A 19,205-nucleotide genomic window follows, 5' to 3' on the forward strand; every position below is an offset into this window, starting at 1 on the left:
CATTAAATAGCTTAATCGTGGTGCTGCTGATTGCAGTCTGCAGGCACGTTTTGGTAAACCCAAGCGGGTTTAATAAAGTCCCCTTGGCCACTTAGCACATATAAAATGACTGTTCCTTGCAAAGTCTCTGCCTATTCACAGTTAACAGAGCACCTCCACCTTTTTTGTCATTAGGAAACTACAGAAATCACATGAAAAGATCAAAGAAAAAGCTTTACACCTCTTTTTCAGACATGCATTTTGTTCAAGGCAATTACAACTTCTGATTTCCAGCTGCTTGTACATCATCCAGATGTTTTCAGAGACATGCCAAGAGACAGAAGCCACACTCACTCACAACCAGAACATTCTTCACCGTGTAGCATTAACAATGCTTTAAAACAAAGAGTTTGACAGCTTGTCAATGAATTCTCTATACTAAGGCCAGCACACTTTGCTCAGCTCAGAAAGGAAGAGAGCACACTGGAAATCCTTTCCTCTAAGAAAACAGACAAGAAACCATCAACTGGAGAGAAGGCAAAAAATACACGTTAAGCACATTTTTCAGGTAGTTAAATCCCTGCTCTTTTCTATGGAGATACATGATAGCATGTCTCTGATTCAAGCTTGCCAGTCAAATACAGTAGTTCTTGTCACTTTAGTTTTACTGCAATAGCAATGAAGACACTGACTGCTAGTGACCAGAGCAGTAAGTGGGTAATGTCCAGTTAAGAGAGGTGATGCTTGTCTCACCGTCTCTGCTGCAGCAGCTCTTGCCACTTTTCCAGCTGCTCATCTGAGTCAGGATAGGTGCTGAAAAAAAATGCAGATGTGCAGGAAATGTGCTTGGAAATGTCCTGTTTTGTTTTGTTTTGTTTTTCAGGAAACTAGAATTGCATCTAACATGGCAGGAAAAGCATTAACTGGTTTGGATCAAAGAATGTCCCAGTAATCTAAGCATACTTGTAACTTGCAAGCCTCATGTCTTATGTCCAACACACTGATTAATCTTCCCATCTCTGGAACACGTCAGCAAACGCTTGTTTGGAAGTCAAAAAGGTGATGGAAAGACATGAAGCAGTCAGTGGTTAGAGCTCATGTTAAAATGCCTGACACCCGAGTTTGATTTTTTTATTCTAGAAAACAAATTATTCTATCAGGACTTTAGAGAAGAAGAACAGTATTGAACAAGATGTTCTAGAGACAGCAGTGGAAACAAAAAAAAATATTAAAACCCTGGAACTGACTGTTCTCTCAGCAAGGACATGTACAACGACAAGGCAGTATATAATAAACAAGGTATGGAAGGCCTAGCTTTGAAGGAAACCCCTACATCTTCCCCCCCAGAAACACTCCAAAATGTTACTTGGCATAGGAGCTACAGGTATTTGAGTTCCACAATATCCGTTTGCAGTTTCTCTGTTTCCTTCACTCAGAGCAAGAAGCATGAGTAGAGTTTTTCTAGTGCAAGGAGTATGATTTAAGTGTTTTCACAGACAAAAAAAAACAGGGCAAAACCTTGCAGGGGCAGAAACGTGGCATGAAGTGACACTCACACTCTAACAGCAGCAAACAGGATTGGCAGAAACAGGTCAGAGACTGGGCAGCCCAGTGTGGCACCTGAAAGCCTCAGCTAATGTTATTTACCCTCACGCTCAGACAGGCGCTGAACTGCCTCTTCTGGCTGCACGGTGACTGCCTCTCTTTGAGCAGCCATTAAAATCCAGGAGAATTAGATGCATCATGGTTAAGAACAGAACGTTACAGGCAAGACTCTGGAGGTATTCCTTTCCAAAAATCCCTGCGTGCGCAGGATCCGAAGTATTAAAGTCGCCAAGAAAATCTGGTTTGCAAAACAGTCTTTTATTGTATTCCGTGCCACACATACTAGTGAAAAATAACACTCCTAAAAAAAGGGAAAAGAAAAAAGAATGCTACCTTTCCACAACATTTCTTTTAAATAAAACTTTAAGTACTCTTACATTAGTACAAAAAAAGTCTGATCTATCTGCCCCGACAGGCCGCCACAACACACAGTAGATAAAACACAGTGGTTACAAATTCCTTTTTTTTTTTTTTCTTTCTTTCTATTTTTTTCTTTTTTTTTTTTTCCTGTTTTGTTTGGGGTTTTTTTTTTTGTTGTTGTTGGTTTTTTTTTCTTCCTGTTACTTTCTGTGGCAAGGCAAATGGAAGGAAATGTTTCTATGAAAAAATACTGTGTGCGTAGGAAATTGTCACGACTTTATTCCACGTGGATACAAATGATTATACTTGGATTTGAGGCCATGGTGGCTTGAAATTATATAACAAAATAGAAAAAAATGGAAAACTAAATATCCCCTACACCCTGTTGTAAAGGCAGGCACTACCAAGATTAAGGAGACTCCACAGTGTTGGTAGAGGATAATTACTGTACAAGCCATAGAGCTCTATTACCTTAAGACTAAAATAAAATGCTACCGTCCTCCTAAGGCATAAACCATAATGTCTGCAAACAATATGTACACATCATACATATTTAAAACAAGACTTAATATAAACAATAATGAACAGTATGTACAGGTCTCAATTTTTCTTCACTGTCTTGAAATACAATTTAACTACACAAGTGATGCAGCAACATATATATAAATGTACTCGTAACTCTACAGTAAAGTTTAATTTTTAGTGCTTTCACAGCACGTCAGTGTAAACAGTTTTACTTGGCTTTGTTTTTATATTTTAAAACATTCCTTGTTGTATTTTCAAGATTTAAAGCAATTTTTTTTCTCTTTTTTTTTTTTTTCTAATTCTTCCTTTTCACAGAAAACGAAGATTCTGAATGCTGTATAATCATAAATAATTCATAAAATTAAATACATTCACTAAAAAATAAACTACAAAGTAAAAAAAAAAAAAAGAAAAAAGAAAAATAGATATTTATTGAAAGGGAAAAGAGAACCATTTCCCTGGAGTAGAGCTCTGGTGGTTGAATATTCAGTGCGTTTTGATATACTTTAAATTGCTATTGCACTATAACACCCCTTTTCTTTGAAATTCTTTGGGTGTGCTTCCCTGTTCTACCTAAATTAGTTTGTTAAAACACACAAACCAATAACCAAGGGGCCATGGTTGCTGTAGGAGTGAAGCCTTTAGGACGAGTATCACAACTCTGTGATATTCTTAAAAGGAAAAAGAAAACCCAGTCATTAGTTACGGATGTGCCTTGCACTCTCATGTAAATACAGTTCACATTGCTGGTCTTATCAGTCCTCATTTAATGGAGAGAGAGAGAGAGAAAACAACACAACAAAAGAAGACGACAAGGAAAGAGTTCTGGTAACTTCAGCTCACTTTGAAAATCTCTGTCCATTTTTTCTCAAAATACTTCCTCATGCTGTGGCCAGCCCTGCCTATGTCAGAATCGTCTTCGTTAAAGGTTTCACAGTTGTCAAAAACAAGCCTGACATCTAGAGAAAATGCTTCAAGGTTGGGGTACCTGAAAGAAGAAGAAAGGTGAATCATTTTTGGAACATGGAAAATCAAAATGGAGGGGGGAAAAACACCCCAAACTTTTAATTACATCAGAAAGAACTATGTTAACGTCAGCCAATTTACAACTACCCAAGGAATAAAATGAGTTTTAATACAAAGCCTAATTCCAAGCCTCCTGGCATGGTCAAGGACACCTCACACTAGATCAGGCTGTCTAGAACCTCATCCAGCCTGGCCTTAAACACCTCCAGGGATGGGGCTTCAACCACCTCCCTGGGCAACCCATTCCAGGCTCTCACTACTCTCATGGTGAAGAATTTCTTCCTAATACCCAGTTTGAATCTACTACTTTCTAGCTTCATTCCATTCCCCCTTGCCCTATCACTACCTGACATCATAAAACGTCCCTCCCCCCAAAAAAAAGTGTTGAGTATAGCTGCATTTACCTCAGAGAGGAACAATCAGGTACAAAATAAAACCCAAAACAGCTGTTCAGTCAATCCTGTGTTAGTATTTTCTGTATTATCCTAAAAATACACAGCCCAAATAATAATTCCTGAGAACACTGGACTGCTAAGACAAGTCACAAGACTACTGATGCCAGTATGTGGAGCATTTAAATTTCACACTCACGGGAGAAAAAGCCTGAAGAAGTTAAATAGCTCCTTGTGCCATCTAGGAAATTTGCTTTCTGTGGAGCTGACATACTGAAGAGGGTTAGGCTTTGTGGATGACAACATTTTCTTCGGTGGTGGGGAGTCACAGTATCACAGTATCATCAGGGTTGGAAGAGACCTCACAGATCATCAAGTCCAACCCTTTACCACAGTGCTCAAGGCTAGAGCACAGGGATGTAACAAGGAGAGAACAGGAACAGACACAGAAGAAGTTTTGCAGTCTAATTCTAGGACTATAAAATTAGTAACCACCATTATTGGAATGTTACCTGGCTTCCCACCACAGAGTACCAATTCACTCCTCAGCTACATCATTTAGCTTAAAGCCCACACAGTTGATTCTTGCTTACTGTGCTAGTTTGAAGCTAGCTAGAATGTTTTGGTGAGAAGAACTAGATTACAGGCTGTGGAAGGAAAACAATGGTGATGTCTACTTCACTCATAGGCTTGCTGAGAGGTATAAAAACAAACATCAAAACATAGATAACACACTCAGCACTTCTGCTGGTGAACTGGCTGAGCTGCATTCCCTCTCTCTAGCCTCTCTGCCATTTCTTTAATTAATCCACTTTGCTTCCTAACCCCCGTGGCCAAACCTCCATTCTTCCTTGGGACTGGGGTACAGTTGAGAAGGGTAGGCGGAAGGTGAAGGGGCAGTTGAGAGCCCCTCCTGGGGACTCAGGTTTCTGGGAGGGGAGTTGTGTTTCTGTATTACCTTTTACCTTGTATATTTCTGTATGTAACTGTATATATTGTAAATATCTGCTTGTATATTGTGCTAGCTGTAAATATAAGCTTCATTCAATTTCCAGAGCTGGCTGAGTCTAGTCTGGGTGATTTCTAAAGTGGGGGGTGGGCAGGGAATACTCAAACCATCACACTTACACTAAGATAGCAAAATGAGAAAAGATGAGGAGGAAAAATAGTTCCCATTGTTTTTATGCATCTGACCTGGTAGTTCTATTGTTTTTCTGCCAGCTACAAGTGTCCTTCCACCTAACCACTTAGGGCAAAGACAAAAGCATACCACTAAGAATTTTCATTTTGACTGTAAAAGCATTCGCAAAGGGGTCAGAGCAGGAAGGTCAAAGGAGTTTAACTATATTTTTTTCTTTAATGTAGTGTATTTCATTATTTAAGTCTTTTTTAAATGTACAGTAGAATTTACAATAGGTTTACTTACTGTCCACTACTTAGCTTGTCTCTAATGGTGGAGAAGTCCATAGGTTTTTTAATAACTTTCTTATAACCAGGAACAAGTTTCAAGTTTACAGGAAGTAAGAAAGGCCAAGCATCTTCATGAGTTTCCAATTCTGAGAGGATCATACTGAAATAATAAAGGAAAGTTTAAATCAGTATTTTTAAGCTCCTCACATATTTACATGAGTTTTGACCTGTTCCATAAATCCAGCATATACTGCCAACCTATTCTCCTCATAAAAAGAAAGCACTTTATTCTGTGTCCTCTCTAAGTCTTGGAAGGGCCTGGAGGAGATTTCAGAGACCATATTCTAACACTGGGTACTTTCCTCTTAGGCTTCATTACCAAATACAGGAGTTATGCTCTGTATACACACAGCAAATCCTTATATATGCACCCAAATTATCACAACCTTTATGGGAAATGTGACAGAGGGAAATGTAACTGCTCCCCAGAACAGAGCTCAAAAGAATCAGAAGCTACTTGTTTCAGCAGTGCTCACCCAAATTTAGAATTTGTCTTTACCTGCACATAGCCAAGTCCTTGGAGTCATCTCTTCTTGGTTTCTTAACAGCAGTGAAATTTTCCTGCTTTAATTGACTTACAGAAACATTTTCATCCAGTTTTCTTTTTTTAGGGTCTGGTTTTCCTCTTTTTACGGAGGCGCTTGTAGTTGCAGAGTCTTCATCTTCTGTATCTCCTGCCAATTTCCTGCTTCTCTTCTGCTCATTACTTTTTTTCCCTTTGATTTGAAGTTTTTTTATTTTTAGAGTTTGACCACTTGCCTACAACAGAAAGAACTTAAATAATCAGTAACCAAGACACTGCAGACTCTTCTGTTGCTGCTGAGAGACAGCAACGAACATCAAACATGCAGAAGCACCAAAAGAATTTAAATATTTCTATCAGAGATTTACTTTTTGCTTTTCACTAAGGTTAAGTAAGGCTCTACAAATGCCTGGGGTTAGTGATTTAGATTCTCAACTTGTGACAATATGAAAGCACCCAACCCTCAGATTGGTGACATAGCAACTCCTGACAAAGCAGTTTGCCTATTCCTAGAAGACCGATGTTACCACAGCTGGAATAGTATATTCATTTCCAAACAACTCTGATATTTCCAAGATAGGCAAAATCAAAAGAGAGCTTTTAAGAAGTCACCAGTATGCCCAGGTGGCCAAGAAGGTCACTAACATCCTGTCTTGGATCAGCAATGGTGTGGCCAGCAGGACTAGGGAAAGGAGCATCCCCCTGTACTCAGCACTGGTGAGGCTGCACTGTGAATACTGGGTTCAGTTTGAGCCTCTCATGACAAGCAACATGTTGAAGTGCTGGAGAAGGTGTGAACAAGAACAACGAGGCTGGTGAAGGATCTAGAGCACAAGTCTTGTGAGGAGCAGCTGAGGGAATTGGGAGTGTTCAGCCTGGAGAAAAGGAGGCCCAAGAGAGACCACCTGACACTCTACAACTCCCTGAGTGGAGGCTGAGGAAAGGTGGGTGTTGATCTCTTCTCCTAAGGAACAATCAATAGGACAAGAAGAAATTGCATCAAATTGCACCAGGAGAGCTTTAGGTTAGACATTAGGAATAATCTCTTCCCCAGAAGAGTTGTCCAGGCCTGGCTCAGGCTGCCCAGGGCAGTGGTAGAGTCTGAATCCCTGGAGAGACTGAAAAGCCATACAGATGTGGTGCTGAAGGGCATGGTTTTGTGGTGACCTGGCAGTGCTGGGTTAATGGCTAGACTTGATGATCTTAATGGTCTTCTCCAACTGAAGCAATTCTGTGATTCCATGATTTAGCAGTAGCCAAACAAAGAACATACAGACCACTCAAAGAAAGAAATTGACCACTCACTGAAAGAAACGTGTGGTCACTAACTCACTTCACAGTATCACAGTATCACCAAGGTTGGAAGAGACCTCATAGATGATCATCAAGTCCAACCTGTTACCACAGAGCTCAAGGCTAGACCATGGCACCAAGTGCCACGTCCAATCTTGCCTTGAACAGCTCCAGGGACGGCGACTCCACCACCTCCCCGGGCAGCCCATTCCAGTGTCCAATGACTCTCTCAGTGAAGAACTTTCTCCTCACCTTAAGCCTAAATTTCCCCTGGCGTAGCTTGTGGCTGTGTCCTCTTGTTCTGGTGCTGGCCACCTAAGAGAAGAGAGCAACCTCCTCCTGGCCACAACCACCGCTCAGGTAGTTGTAGACAGCAATGAGGTCACCCCTGAGCCTCCTCTTCTCCAGGCTAACCAATCCCAGCTCCCTCAGCCTCTCCTCGTAGGGCTGTGCTCAAGGCCTCTCCCCAGCCTCATTGCCCTTCTCTGGACACGCTCAAGCATCTCAGTGTCCCTCCTAAACTGGGGGGCCCAGAACTGAACACAGTACTCAAGGTGAGGTCTAACCAGTGCAGAGTACAGGGGCAGAATGACCTCCCTGCTCCTGCTGACCACACCATTCCTGATGCAGGCCAGGATGCCACTGGCTCTCTTGGCCACCTGGGCACACTGCTGGCTCATGTTCAGGCAGGTATCAATCAGCACCCCCAGATCCCTCTCTGTCTGGCTGCTCTCCAGCCACTCCGACCCCAGCCTGTATCTCTGCATGGGATTGCTGTGGCCAAAGTGCAGCACCCTGCACTTGGAGCTATTGAAGCCATCCCATTGGACTCTGCCCATCTGTCCAGGCGGTCAAGGTCCCGCTGCAGAGCCCTTCTGCCCTCCAACCCAGCCACATCTGCCCCCAGCTTAGTGTCATCTGCAAACTTGCTGATGACTGACTCCATGCCCTCATCCACATCATCTATGAAGATGTTAAAGAGGATGGGCCCCAGCACTGATCCCTGAGGGACACCTCACTGGTTATTGTTACCTTTGCTATACAAGCAGGACAAAACCAGTCACCATCTGGTATAGTTGTGATCTTGGGTCTGTGGCAGTAGGTATGGCAGCCTTTATCACAGCCATCACAAAGCAGCAGCAATTCCTCATTGTCTCCCTTTCGGCAAATCTGGCAGTACTGTAACATGAAAAATGGCTTTCATTTCACTTGTTACTTTTGAAACATGGGAGTGGTACCTAAATTACCCTTCCCCTCCAAACACACAAAGGCACTCTCAAGATAATTCTGCTTTTGTTTTCCCACAATCAGCCTACTAACAATCACATTTTCAAAAGAATGTACATGCAGGATGTGAGGAACTAATCTCAAGGATGCCTTTGGGAAGACATTTGAACAGCAGGTGGCTTTAAGACACCTGTGTCCTAGAGCACACCAAACTGTGCATACTTTTTACTTTGCATTAATGTCCATGAAAAGTAGAGGTATCTTTATACTCATCAGAATCACCTGGCCCACACATACCGTCTCAGAAATCTTCCCTTCATCTATGCCAAACTCAGTAAGGCAAGACAAATGATCCTAGCATTTCCTAAACTTACTGCTAACTTCAAAGGATCTGATGTATTTTCAATTCTCTTAAATACATTGTGTGACTTTGATACTCTCCACATCTGGACTTTTTTTTTCCCCTCAGGACCTTAAAAGTCTCCACATTTTCACCAAATACTTATGCTTACTATGTAATTAAATACACAGAACACTCCAACCAAATTGAGAATTTACTTTATAAAAAAGTAATAATAAATTCTTGACACTTGAAACTTTCAAATGCTTTTTCAAGTGCTCCTACTGAACTCAAAGGGTGGGTTTTTTTTTTGCTTTAAAAGATACAGCTTTAAGAATATAGCTATATCAACTCAAACATACAGCCTTACACGATAGTTTTGCTTAAATTATTTTGTAGTTGTCCAAATGTAATTAGAATCTATGTAGGACTATCAGAAATTAACCAAAAAAAGAGCCAGTGAAAAGACCACTAATAGAAGAATCATTTTTGCCACACATTACATAGCACTGGCCACACTTCGTCACTGCTGCTGTAGTAATAGTTTTGTTTTCAGAACTTTGAGGTTCAAAAGTCAGTGCAAATGTTGACACTTTGCAGGCCTTCTTTGTATTCATCATTTCTGTCTGCCACAATCCTGTCTGCCACAGCATGTGGCTGAAAATTTGCTCTCCCTTATGGATAACAGAGAGATTGAATTCCTCAGATGTGATGCCTAGTGTGAGGAGACAAGATGATTCTATGACTTACACAGGTCTGGTTATGCGAACAAGGAGACAAGGATTTCAGCCTATTTGCTCCCATATCTACCCAGTTTGCACCTTCAGGTGTGAGAAGTGTGCCTGCAAAGAAGCCACACATTTGGAGCATCCCTACTGTCTGACCAATAAAGTTCTTAATTGGGATACATGATGAAGAACCTCCACAAGGCTTATGCCCCAGGTGAGATCAGAAATACTCCATCAGATAAGAGCATCAAATTCTCCATCAGATAAGAGCATCTTCCATCAGACAGAGACAGAAATTACTCTTTTTTTACCTAAATGTTAACAATAAAGAGTAACTGCCATCTTTAAAAAAGCAGTTACAAGGACTTTTTAATCTTCAAAAGTTTAGGATGCTTAATTTGGTAAGCAAGGGACAATTTTCTCCATCAGGATTGTGTGTGCATAATACACAGTTTACCTGCATGAAGTTTTACACACTGTAAAAAGAAATGCATTATTAACTGTGGTATCTTAAAATGCATCAGGTAGGAAAAAAGGAGACAGCAAAAAAAAAAAGTTTAGTTACAGGCATTATAAAAAAAAAAAATCAAGCCACTTACAACTTTCATAATGGATTTTTCCCACGCTATTGATTTCTGCAGCTGCTGAATGCACAGAGCAACCTGTGCAGCACTGCGCGCTTCTGACAATGCCCTTCTCCATACCCTTAGCCCTGGAGCAATATCCTCTTCAGTTCTGCATTGAAATACAGAGAAACTAAGTAGGTCACGTCCGTGTTGGCTTGCATTTACACGTGGAACGATCATCGTCACATTGAAAGCCAAGCAATGACAAAACGTACACAGCCAATAAGTATAAGGCTTAAGCAACTAAATTTCATGTAGTGCACAGACTGTGGCTACGTGCCTCAAAGCTTAGTCACAACCAGTTAAATGTAAGATAACTTTGCAAGATTATCAACAAACGTAACAAAAAAATATCTTTACAAAGCACCATGCAGAATAACGTGATCCGTGTGGATCAGAGACATACAAGAAAGTACAAAGATAACAGGCAATAAGAAAATAGGCTCCAATTAGCAAAGAAGCACAATAATTTTTCAAGTTAATCTCAATAACCTACCCGTCACCATCACCACTAATGGATGGTGCAGGAGCAGGGACAGTAACTGTGCCCACATTATCCAGTTTGATCTGAATGGTGGTACTTAAGGGGCTCTTCAGATACCTTCGCTCTATGTTCCGCTCCAAGTCAGCGAGCCTGGTGACAGCTATATCTAGAGGGTTGTCACTCCTCCGCTCTAGAGAGCTGGCACTGCCTTCTCCGCCTCCAGCACAATCGCCATCGTGCTTCTTGTGCAATCTAGTAAGTGACTTATGTTCACGATATACCAAGTCGTCTCTCTCTGAAGCAGGTTCAGGACACAGCCAACCCTATGTTAATAGAAAGGTTTGTGCATTTATTGCCTGCTGTTAACTGAGTGTGCACACAGAGGAACTGCTCTATGGAATCAATCTAAGCAACTGAAGCGCTCTTCCCAGTAGATCTTGGTTACTTGTAATCCATCTGTAGAGACAGTTTCCAAAATATCCAGAGAACTAAAATAATTAATCAAAAAATACAAGCATTACCAGACTTTCTGAAGGGACCCTTCTGCAACAGTCTGCATTCTCATCTCCTTTCGAAGTGTCCTGTTCTAATGGTCAAAACATCAGAACAGGTCTGTCTGTCCAACGGGTCCGGGAGACAGCATCAATTTGTCACACAGAAACAACATTGCCCCAGAACAGACTAGATGCCAAAACCTGCATCTGTGCTTATAACCAAGCACATGCAAGCTGATATCCTTACCCCCACCTTGGAAAAACTCCAAGCTGTAACGACGACCAGTAAAGTCTTAACCCTTTCAGAAACACAATACTCAAGCAAAGGCTTTTATGAAAGCATTGACAGCAAGCATTATCCAAACTCGACAGAACTGTGGCCAACCCCACTCTAACCAAGCAAGTTACATGCAATAAAATCATTGTGCTCATAGAAGGTGAAGAAATGTGCAGGGAACTGCACACTGTACAAGAACAGTCTCCAGGAACTGCCATTCTCAGTGTCTTCAGCTGAAGATTTAACAGCGACAAAACATTTCAAACACAAATATCCACAACACTGCTTGCAATGGATTTGTTTCACCTGCAGACAATTAGAGATGGAATAAGAAGGCACTTACCAACAGTAGGACCATTACTATCTACCTTAAATTCTTACCAGTTATTTTAAAGAGACATTTTACTAAAAGTTGGTTTTACCTTAACTTGTAAACTAGCTGATGCAACTCTCCTCTCTAGATCTTCCACCTGCTGAAGAATAGCAAGATCCATCTCCATTGCTTGTTCTTCTACTGACCAGTTTTCCACAACATCTCGAGTTACCTGGTTGTCTTCATTTTCATTGAGATCAATAATTGCAACTGTATTTGAGAATCACATTTTTATTATTTTAATTAGTATTGCAACTTCTCTGAGTAAATTCAAACTGATTCACCTGTCAGTCCAAAGCAAAGCTGAGGAACTGTTTGTAAAAGCACACTACTCTTAAGATACCCCATACAGAGAACAAATTGTAGGTTGTCAAACTTGCAATTTCAAGGCAAGAAGGGGAAGGAGAGCTTAAGTGTTAGAGAGCTGAAAGAGCTCATAATGGTTACCAACGCTTCAATCACTACAGCAACTTAGACGAAACAGGATTTCTCCAGTCCTGCAGCTTTCCAGAACAAGGCTGGTGGAAGGCAACTACAGAGACAAGGAGACCTTTACCTTTTTCCTTCAGTCACTACTGTAACTCTGTATCTAAACTCATCTGAAAGAGCTCTATGCCAGTCATCTCTTAACACCCCAACACCACACTTAACAACCATCAGTTACATACCATCCTTGTTTTTCATGCAGGCCAGAGTGATATAATCCATGTGTTTCTGTATTTGCTTTTGTAAGGCCTTTTCTCTTATTCCCCTGAGATGCAGCACTTTAAGCAAAGATTTTAGGTCCTCCGGATCAGTAATCCTCCACCACCCATACTGCATTTCTAAATCAAGACAAGCACATAATCACTTGGCAAGGCATTTTTAGGCATCACACATAATAACCTAGAGAAATCATCTGGTTCAATTAAAAAGGGAAATTATCTTTTAAAAGTTAATATTGCAGCAGAACTGTAGGAATTCTCCTTCACATAGTTCCCTCTTCCTGCTGTACCATACTTACCTTCTGGTATAGGTTTTGGGGTAGGATAATCTACTGGCTTGGCTACTTCGACTGCTGTAGAAGGGGCAGAAGCAGTTTTGTCAGTCTGTAGTGCTGGTGATTCACTCTTACTTGCAGGAGCACTAGATGCCAAGAATGAGTTACCATTCACTTCTGATAAACCCAGCCCGGATCCAAGTGCAGGTAAAGGCGATGAAAACGGAACATTTGAAGTAAGAACTCCCGTAGGCCATCCACAAAACTGAAGCCCCATTATAGGTAGTCCAGTCTTCATCTGCTACAGAGAATAGATTGTTAACACAATCACAACTACAGCTGTTAATTATTAGCAAGAGAAGTGAATGATGTGTTAGAATGCTATTCGTCAAACAACAATCCATCATGAACAAGGCCTTTACTTAGGTCTTTCATTAGTTCAAGAAAAACAAGCATAACACTGACACACTTTCAGATCATAGGATCAACCAGGTTGGAAGAGACCTCCAAGATCATCCAGCCCAACCTGTACTTCTTATGTTAAAGCCCAAGACATAACGGCTTTTAAAAGCTTTAAGCTTTTTTAATACCTTTAATTGCTTTTAAAAGAAGGGTGTGTGGTCTGTCAAATTTCTGCAAACCAGTTTATTTGCTATCTTTAATACCAGTGGCCAACCTCTTAGAAATCAAATTAAATTACTCAAATACACATACATTTATCCTATGTTGGCTTACCCAATTTTATCTTAATCCTCTTTTTTTTTTGGTCAAAAAAACTTCTAGCATTATGAAACATCTGTAACATGGAATTAGTTCTTAACATTTATAAACAGAAAAAAACCACAATATAGGAAGAAATGCAGGTAGAATCATAGAATCAACCAAGTTGGAAGAGACCTCCAAGATCAGCCAGTCCAACCTAGCACCCAGCCCTAACCAATCAACCAGACCATGGCACTAAGTGCCTCATCCAGTCTTTTCTTGAAGACCCCCAGGGACGGTGCCTCCACCACCTCCCTGGGCAGCCCATTCCAATGCCAATCACTCTCTCTGTGAAGAACTTCTTCCTAATATCCAGCCTAGACCTACCCTGGCACAACTTGAGACTGTGTCCCCTTGTTCTATTGCTGGTTGCCTGGGAGAAGAGACCAACCCCACCTGGCTACAATGCCCCTTCAGGTAGTTGTAGACAGTAATAAGATCACCCCTGAGCCTCCTCTTCTCCAGGCTAAACAGGCCCAGCTCCCTCAACCTCTCCTCATAGGATTTGTGCTCCAGGCCCCTCACCAGCTTTGTTGCCCTTCTCTGGACATGTTCCAGCACCTCAACATCTCTCTTGAATTGAGGAGCCCAGAACTGGACACAGTACTCAAGGTGTGGTCTGACCAGTGCTGAGTACAGGGGCAGAATAACCTCCCTTGTCCTGCTGGCCACACTGTTCCTGATGCAGGCCAGGATGCCATTGGCTCTCTTGGCCACCTGGGCACACTGCTGGCTCATCTTCAGCTTACTATCTATCAGTACCCCCAGGTCCCTTTCCTCCTGGCTGCTCTCCAGCCACTCAGTCCCCAGCCTGTAGCGCTGCTTGGGGTTGTTGTGGCCAAAGTGCAGAACCCTGCACTTGGCCTTGTTAAATCTCATCCCATTGGCCTCTGCCCACCCATCCAGCCTGTCCAGGTCCCTCTGCAGGGCTCTCCTACCTTCCAACAGATCAACACCTGCTCCTAGCTTGGTGTCATCTGCAAACTTAGGGATGCTGGACTCAATGCCCTCGTCCAGGTCATCAATAAAGATATTGAACAGGACTGAGCCCAGCACTGATCCTTGGGGAACACCACTAGTGACAGCTGCCAACTGGATGTGGCACCATTCACCACCACTCTCTGGGCTCTGCCATCCAGCCAGTTGTTGATCTAGCACAGAGTGAATCTGTCCAAACCATGAGCTGCCAGCTTGGCTAGGAGCTTCTTGTGGCAGACAGTGTCAAAGGCTTTGCTGAAGTCCAAGCAGACTACATCCACAGCCTGCCCCACATTCACCAGGCGGGTAACCTGATCATAAAAGGAGATCAGGTTGGTGAGGCAGGACCTGCCCTTCCTAAACCCATGATACAGTGATAGCACTTGTGTAAAACAGTTTGTCTGAACATAAATTCCACCCAAATAAAGGCAGCAAATTCAGAGTGTTCAGAAGTTTGTGCATTTACCTGCAGTGGTGACAATGCAATAGCACTTGTGTAAAACAGTTTGTCTGAACATAAATTCCACCCAAATAAAGGCAGCAAATTCAGAGTGTTCAAAAGTTTGTGCATTTACCTGCAGTGGTGACAATGCAAAAGGACTTAATCCCATGGGACTCTGCGCAGAGGTTGAGCTCAGAAGAGGTGATGGAACAGGTGAAGGTGACTTTGATGGTGGATGTGACTGAGGGGTAAGGGAAGTCGTAGTAGCTGGTGTGTCTATGTGGGTAACAGACATGTCATCACAGGGTGTTCTCGGTAGAAGGCTGAACCACTGCCTGCTCTTCTCAGTGAGAGTCTTCAACAACTGATCATTTGGAATTAATGGAGAACTGTAAAACTTTCCTGTACCACTTGCATTAGGGCTGAAGAGATTATTGGAATCAGGCTTCTCAAGGGTGCTTTGTGATCCAGAGGCTTGAAGGCTGCAGAGGGAGGTCTTTGAGTTACTTGGGTAAGATAATGTGCAGCCATTTGCTGCACTGCCATTAGGCTTTGGGGACATAACATCTGACTCAGGAGGCATTTTTGCTACCTCCAACAGTTTGCTCAGTTTTGAAAACGACCCAGGCTTTTGTAAAAACAAATTAGTGTTGTCCTTTTCTTTCAAATCTTCTTTTTGCTCACAGTGAGTTGTGTTTAAACAGTGTAATTTCTCCTCAGTCTCAAATTCTTCTTCCTTGATATGCATGCTCTCTACTTTTTTTGACTTCTCTTTTTCTTTTGCAATTTCTTCCAGGCCTGAAAATACACAAGAAATTTATATGGAATACAACAGATCAATTCATTTAGACCAATTTCATCATCATACTTAAATAAGAATCTGCTTCATTTTTGGCTCAACACAAGCTGGGTCACAATTATCTCTTTAATTTTCTTACTAAATAAATCACTTCACACTTTGCAGAAGGGAACAGGCTTCAAGACATACAGAGATTTAAACCCTTCTAAGCACCTGAAGGGAAAAATAACCTCAACATAGTTATAGTAGTCTCCCTTAAAGATGCATGTCTGAAGCAGTTTGATAGTACAAAGTATTTGAAAGGGACAGGGTTTTAGCAGCTTTCTTTTTAGAAGGCTCTCCATACAAAACCTCTGGTTTTAATCAAGAGGGAGCAGCTTATACCCTTCAAATTTATTTCTGCAAAAGAGCATTTCATTCAACTCACAGCCAAGTACAAAAAGAAGGATCAAAATTCCTGCTGTGAAATCAAATATTTCTTAAATATTGAGCCATTATAGTATTAAATATTTTACATCTTTGAATAAAAAGCATTAAAAACTTCAACTGCAGAACAATGTCAATGTTCTTGAAAGTTTAAAACTTCCAAAAAGTCACCCAACATGACAGCTGGGACTCTACATTCCAGTTAAGTAGTGAGATGCAAACCAGACAGTGTAGCATCTAATCAATTTTAAGTACAAGCAGCAGTTGATTCACCCTATGAGGAGAGGATGAGGGAGCTGGGGGTGTGCAGCCTGGAGAAGAGGAAGCTCAGGGGGGACCTCATTGATGTCTACAACGACCTGAAGGGAGGCTGTAGCCAGGTGGAGGTTGGTCTCTTCTCCCAGGCAACCAGCAACAGAACAATGGGACACAGTCTCAAGTCTATGTGGATAGTCTGTGTCCAGATACACACGGTTTGAGTATCAGCAGAAGAAACACAATCACTACACCGAGAAGTGTTTTTTTCAGTGAACAGATAACATGTCACATTTCAAACCTTTACAGAAAGGAATCCAGAGTTGATAAACTGCAGAATTTACTGCAGCAGCAAACTAAGAGATTAGGGTAAGAGGCAGTAGTTCAGTACTTAAGAATGTGCCCATTATGCTAGTCAGGGAGATTGAGATTTCATTAACAAATACAGGTTTGCCCTACAGGTCTTGGTTAAACTTCTCATGGTTCTGCTTCTTCGTTTATTTTCCTTTGTGCACAATTTCCAAAGCATTTGGGGATTTCATCTGACTACAGAACAATAAATACAGAGAACAAAAGGAATGCCTGCAGTACAGTTCCTAACACACAGCATTAAATAACACAGAACAGGAGACACAGTTGAGCTACTTTTTATGCTGCCGACTTTAGAAAAATAACTTGAAAACCAAGCTTAGATTTAGGAGCTCCACAGTATATTTTGCTATAAAGTTCCAGTTACTTTAAACAAACAACTCTAGAACAATGTAATTCTCATGAGAGCATGACATTCTGATGTGTATTAGAGATACTTTTTGTTATTCAGCGTGGTGGGGGTGACATTTTAATAAGAGTATCACAGTATCACCAAGGTTGGAAGAGACCTCATAGATGATCATCAAGTCCAACCCTTTACCACAGAGCTCAAGGCTAGACCATGGCACCAAGTGCCACGTCCAATCCTGCCTTGAACAGCTCCAGGGACGGCGACTCCACCACCTCCCCGGGCAGCCCATTCCAGTGTCCAATGACTCTCTCAGTGAAGAACTTTCTCCTCACCTCAAGCCTGAATTTCCCCTGGCACAGCCTGAGGCTGTGTCCTCTTGTTCTGGTGCTGGCCACCTGAGAGAAGAGAGCAACCTCCCCCTGGCCACAACCACCCCTCAGGTAGTTGTAGACAGCAATAAGGTCACCCCTGAGCCTCCTCTTCTCCAGGCTAACCAATCCCAGCTCCCTCAGCCTCTCCTCGTAGGGCTGTGCTCAAGGCCTCTCCCCAGCCTCGTCGCCCTTCTCTGGACACGCTCAAGCATCTCAATGTCCCTCCTAAACTGGGGGGCCCAGAACTGAACACAGTACTCAAGGTGTGGTCTAACCAGTGCAGAGTACAGGGGCAGAATGACCTCCCTGCTCCTGCTGACCACACCATTCCTGATGCAGGCCAGGATGCCACTGGCTCTCTTGGCCACCTGGGCACACTGCTGGCTCATGTTCAGGCAGGTATCAGTCAGCACCCCCAGAGGCTTTGCTTCATCTGTATAAGATATATTTTGTGAACAAAATTAAGTGTGATATTTAAGAATTCTAATATCTACAACAAGGTGTGATAAACACTTATTTTCTCCATCTATCCACTTTAAGGTGCGTGAAAAACTTAATCACAATTTATACCTGTCACAACTGCAAAAGTTACATTTTAATTTTGGCAAAAATAGCTTCAGCATTTGCTGGATTGGAAGGGAGACCAATGGCTAAAACACAGAGTGTAGCATACTACTGACCAGAAAACACAGTACTTTACTGTGCAAAAATAACCTGTGTAAAAATAATCTGTGTAGTTCTGCAAGCACATGTCAAATCTTCAAGCACAGACTAGTCTGTGTATTAGAATCATAAAATCAGTCAGGGTTGGAAGGGACCACAAGGATCAGCTACTTCCAACCCCCTTGCCATGGGCAGGGACACCCTACTCTAGATCAGCCTGGCCAGAGCCACATCCAGCCAGGCCTGAAACACCTCCAGGCATGGGGCCTCAACCACCTCCCTGGGCAGCCCATTCCAGGCTCTCACCACTCTCATGCTGAACAACTCATGTCCAGTCTGAATCTCCCCACCTCCAGCTTTGCTCCATTCCCCCTAGTCCTGTCACTCTCTGATAGCCTAAAAAGTCCCTCCCCAGCTTTTTTGTAGGTCCCCTTCAGATACTGAAAGGTCACAACAAGGTCATCTCAGAGCCTCCTTTTCTCCAGACTGAACAGCCTCAACTCTTTCAGTCTGTACTCACAGCAGAGCTGCTGCAGCCCTCTGAGCATCCTTGGGGCCCTTCTCTGGACACACTCCAGCATCTCCACACCCTTCTTGTAATAGCGGCTCCAGAACTGGATGCAGTACTCCAGGTGGGGTCTCAGCACAGCAGAGAGGGAGAATCACCTCCCTCGACCTGCTGGCCACACTTCTCCTGATGCAGCCCAGGATCTGGTTTGACCTCTGGGCTGCAGGTACACACTGGTGGCTCTTGTTGAGCTTCTCATCTACCAGCACCATGTCCCTCTCCTCAGGGCTGCTCTCCAGCCACTCACTGCCCAGCCTGGATTTGTGCTTGAGATTGCCTCAACTCAGATGTAGGACCTCGCACTTGGTCTTGTTGAACCTCATGAGGTTGGCTTGTGCCCATACTGACACAAAATATAACAAGTGAAGATGAAAATATTTTTTCTGCATTTTATGGCCATTCTGGTTTTCACATACAGAAGTGGGAAAGAGACCACAAAAACAAAAGAAAAAAGTATCCCATGTAGGTAAATATGAAGGGGCATAATACACAGAACTTTAACAATCAAAAGCTTCCAAA

At 42.4% G+C, this 19,205-nt stretch overlaps 1 protein-coding gene across 15 annotated transcripts in view; it reads right to left on the bottom strand.

The window, feature by feature from the left end:
* Nucleotides 1-1,821: 1,821 nt before the first annotated feature.
* The window catches only part of BAZ2B (bromodomain adjacent to zinc finger domain 2B), a 142,467-nt gene continuing 125,083 nt past the window's right edge, over nucleotides 1,822-19,205 (bottom strand). For 9 of the 15 annotated variants that reach the window (XM_064155448.1, XM_064155482.1, XM_064155506.1 and 6 more), the window contains 10 exons: nucleotides 15,017-15,681; nucleotides 12,726-13,002; nucleotides 12,391-12,546; nucleotides 11,772-11,932; nucleotides 10,591-10,901; nucleotides 10,068-10,203; nucleotides 8,206-8,352; nucleotides 5,857-6,116; nucleotides 5,314-5,457; nucleotides 1,822-3,457 (listed from right to left, as the gene is read on the bottom strand). In XM_064155448.1, coding sequence (XP_064011518.1) covers nucleotides 3,304-3,457; nucleotides 5,314-5,457; nucleotides 5,857-6,116; nucleotides 8,206-8,352; nucleotides 10,068-10,203; nucleotides 10,591-10,901; nucleotides 11,772-11,932; nucleotides 12,391-12,546; nucleotides 12,726-13,002; nucleotides 15,017-15,681 — 2,411 coding nt within the window. In that variant the 3' untranslated portion in view covers nucleotides 1,822-3,303. The remainder of the gene's footprint in view (nucleotides 3,458-5,313; nucleotides 5,458-5,856; nucleotides 6,117-8,205; nucleotides 8,353-10,067; nucleotides 10,204-10,590; nucleotides 10,902-11,771; nucleotides 11,933-12,390; nucleotides 12,547-12,725; nucleotides 13,003-15,016; nucleotides 15,682-19,205) is intronic. The other 6 variants (XM_064155549.1, XM_064155541.1, XM_064155534.1 and 3 more) reach the window with 3 other exon arrangements.

The sequence above is a fragment of the Pogoniulus pusillus genome, chromosome 2 (assembly GCF_015220805.1).
Source record: "Pogoniulus pusillus isolate bPogPus1 chromosome 2, bPogPus1.pri, whole genome shotgun sequence".
Taxonomy (NCBI): domain Eukaryota; kingdom Metazoa; phylum Chordata; class Aves; order Piciformes; family Lybiidae; genus Pogoniulus; species Pogoniulus pusillus.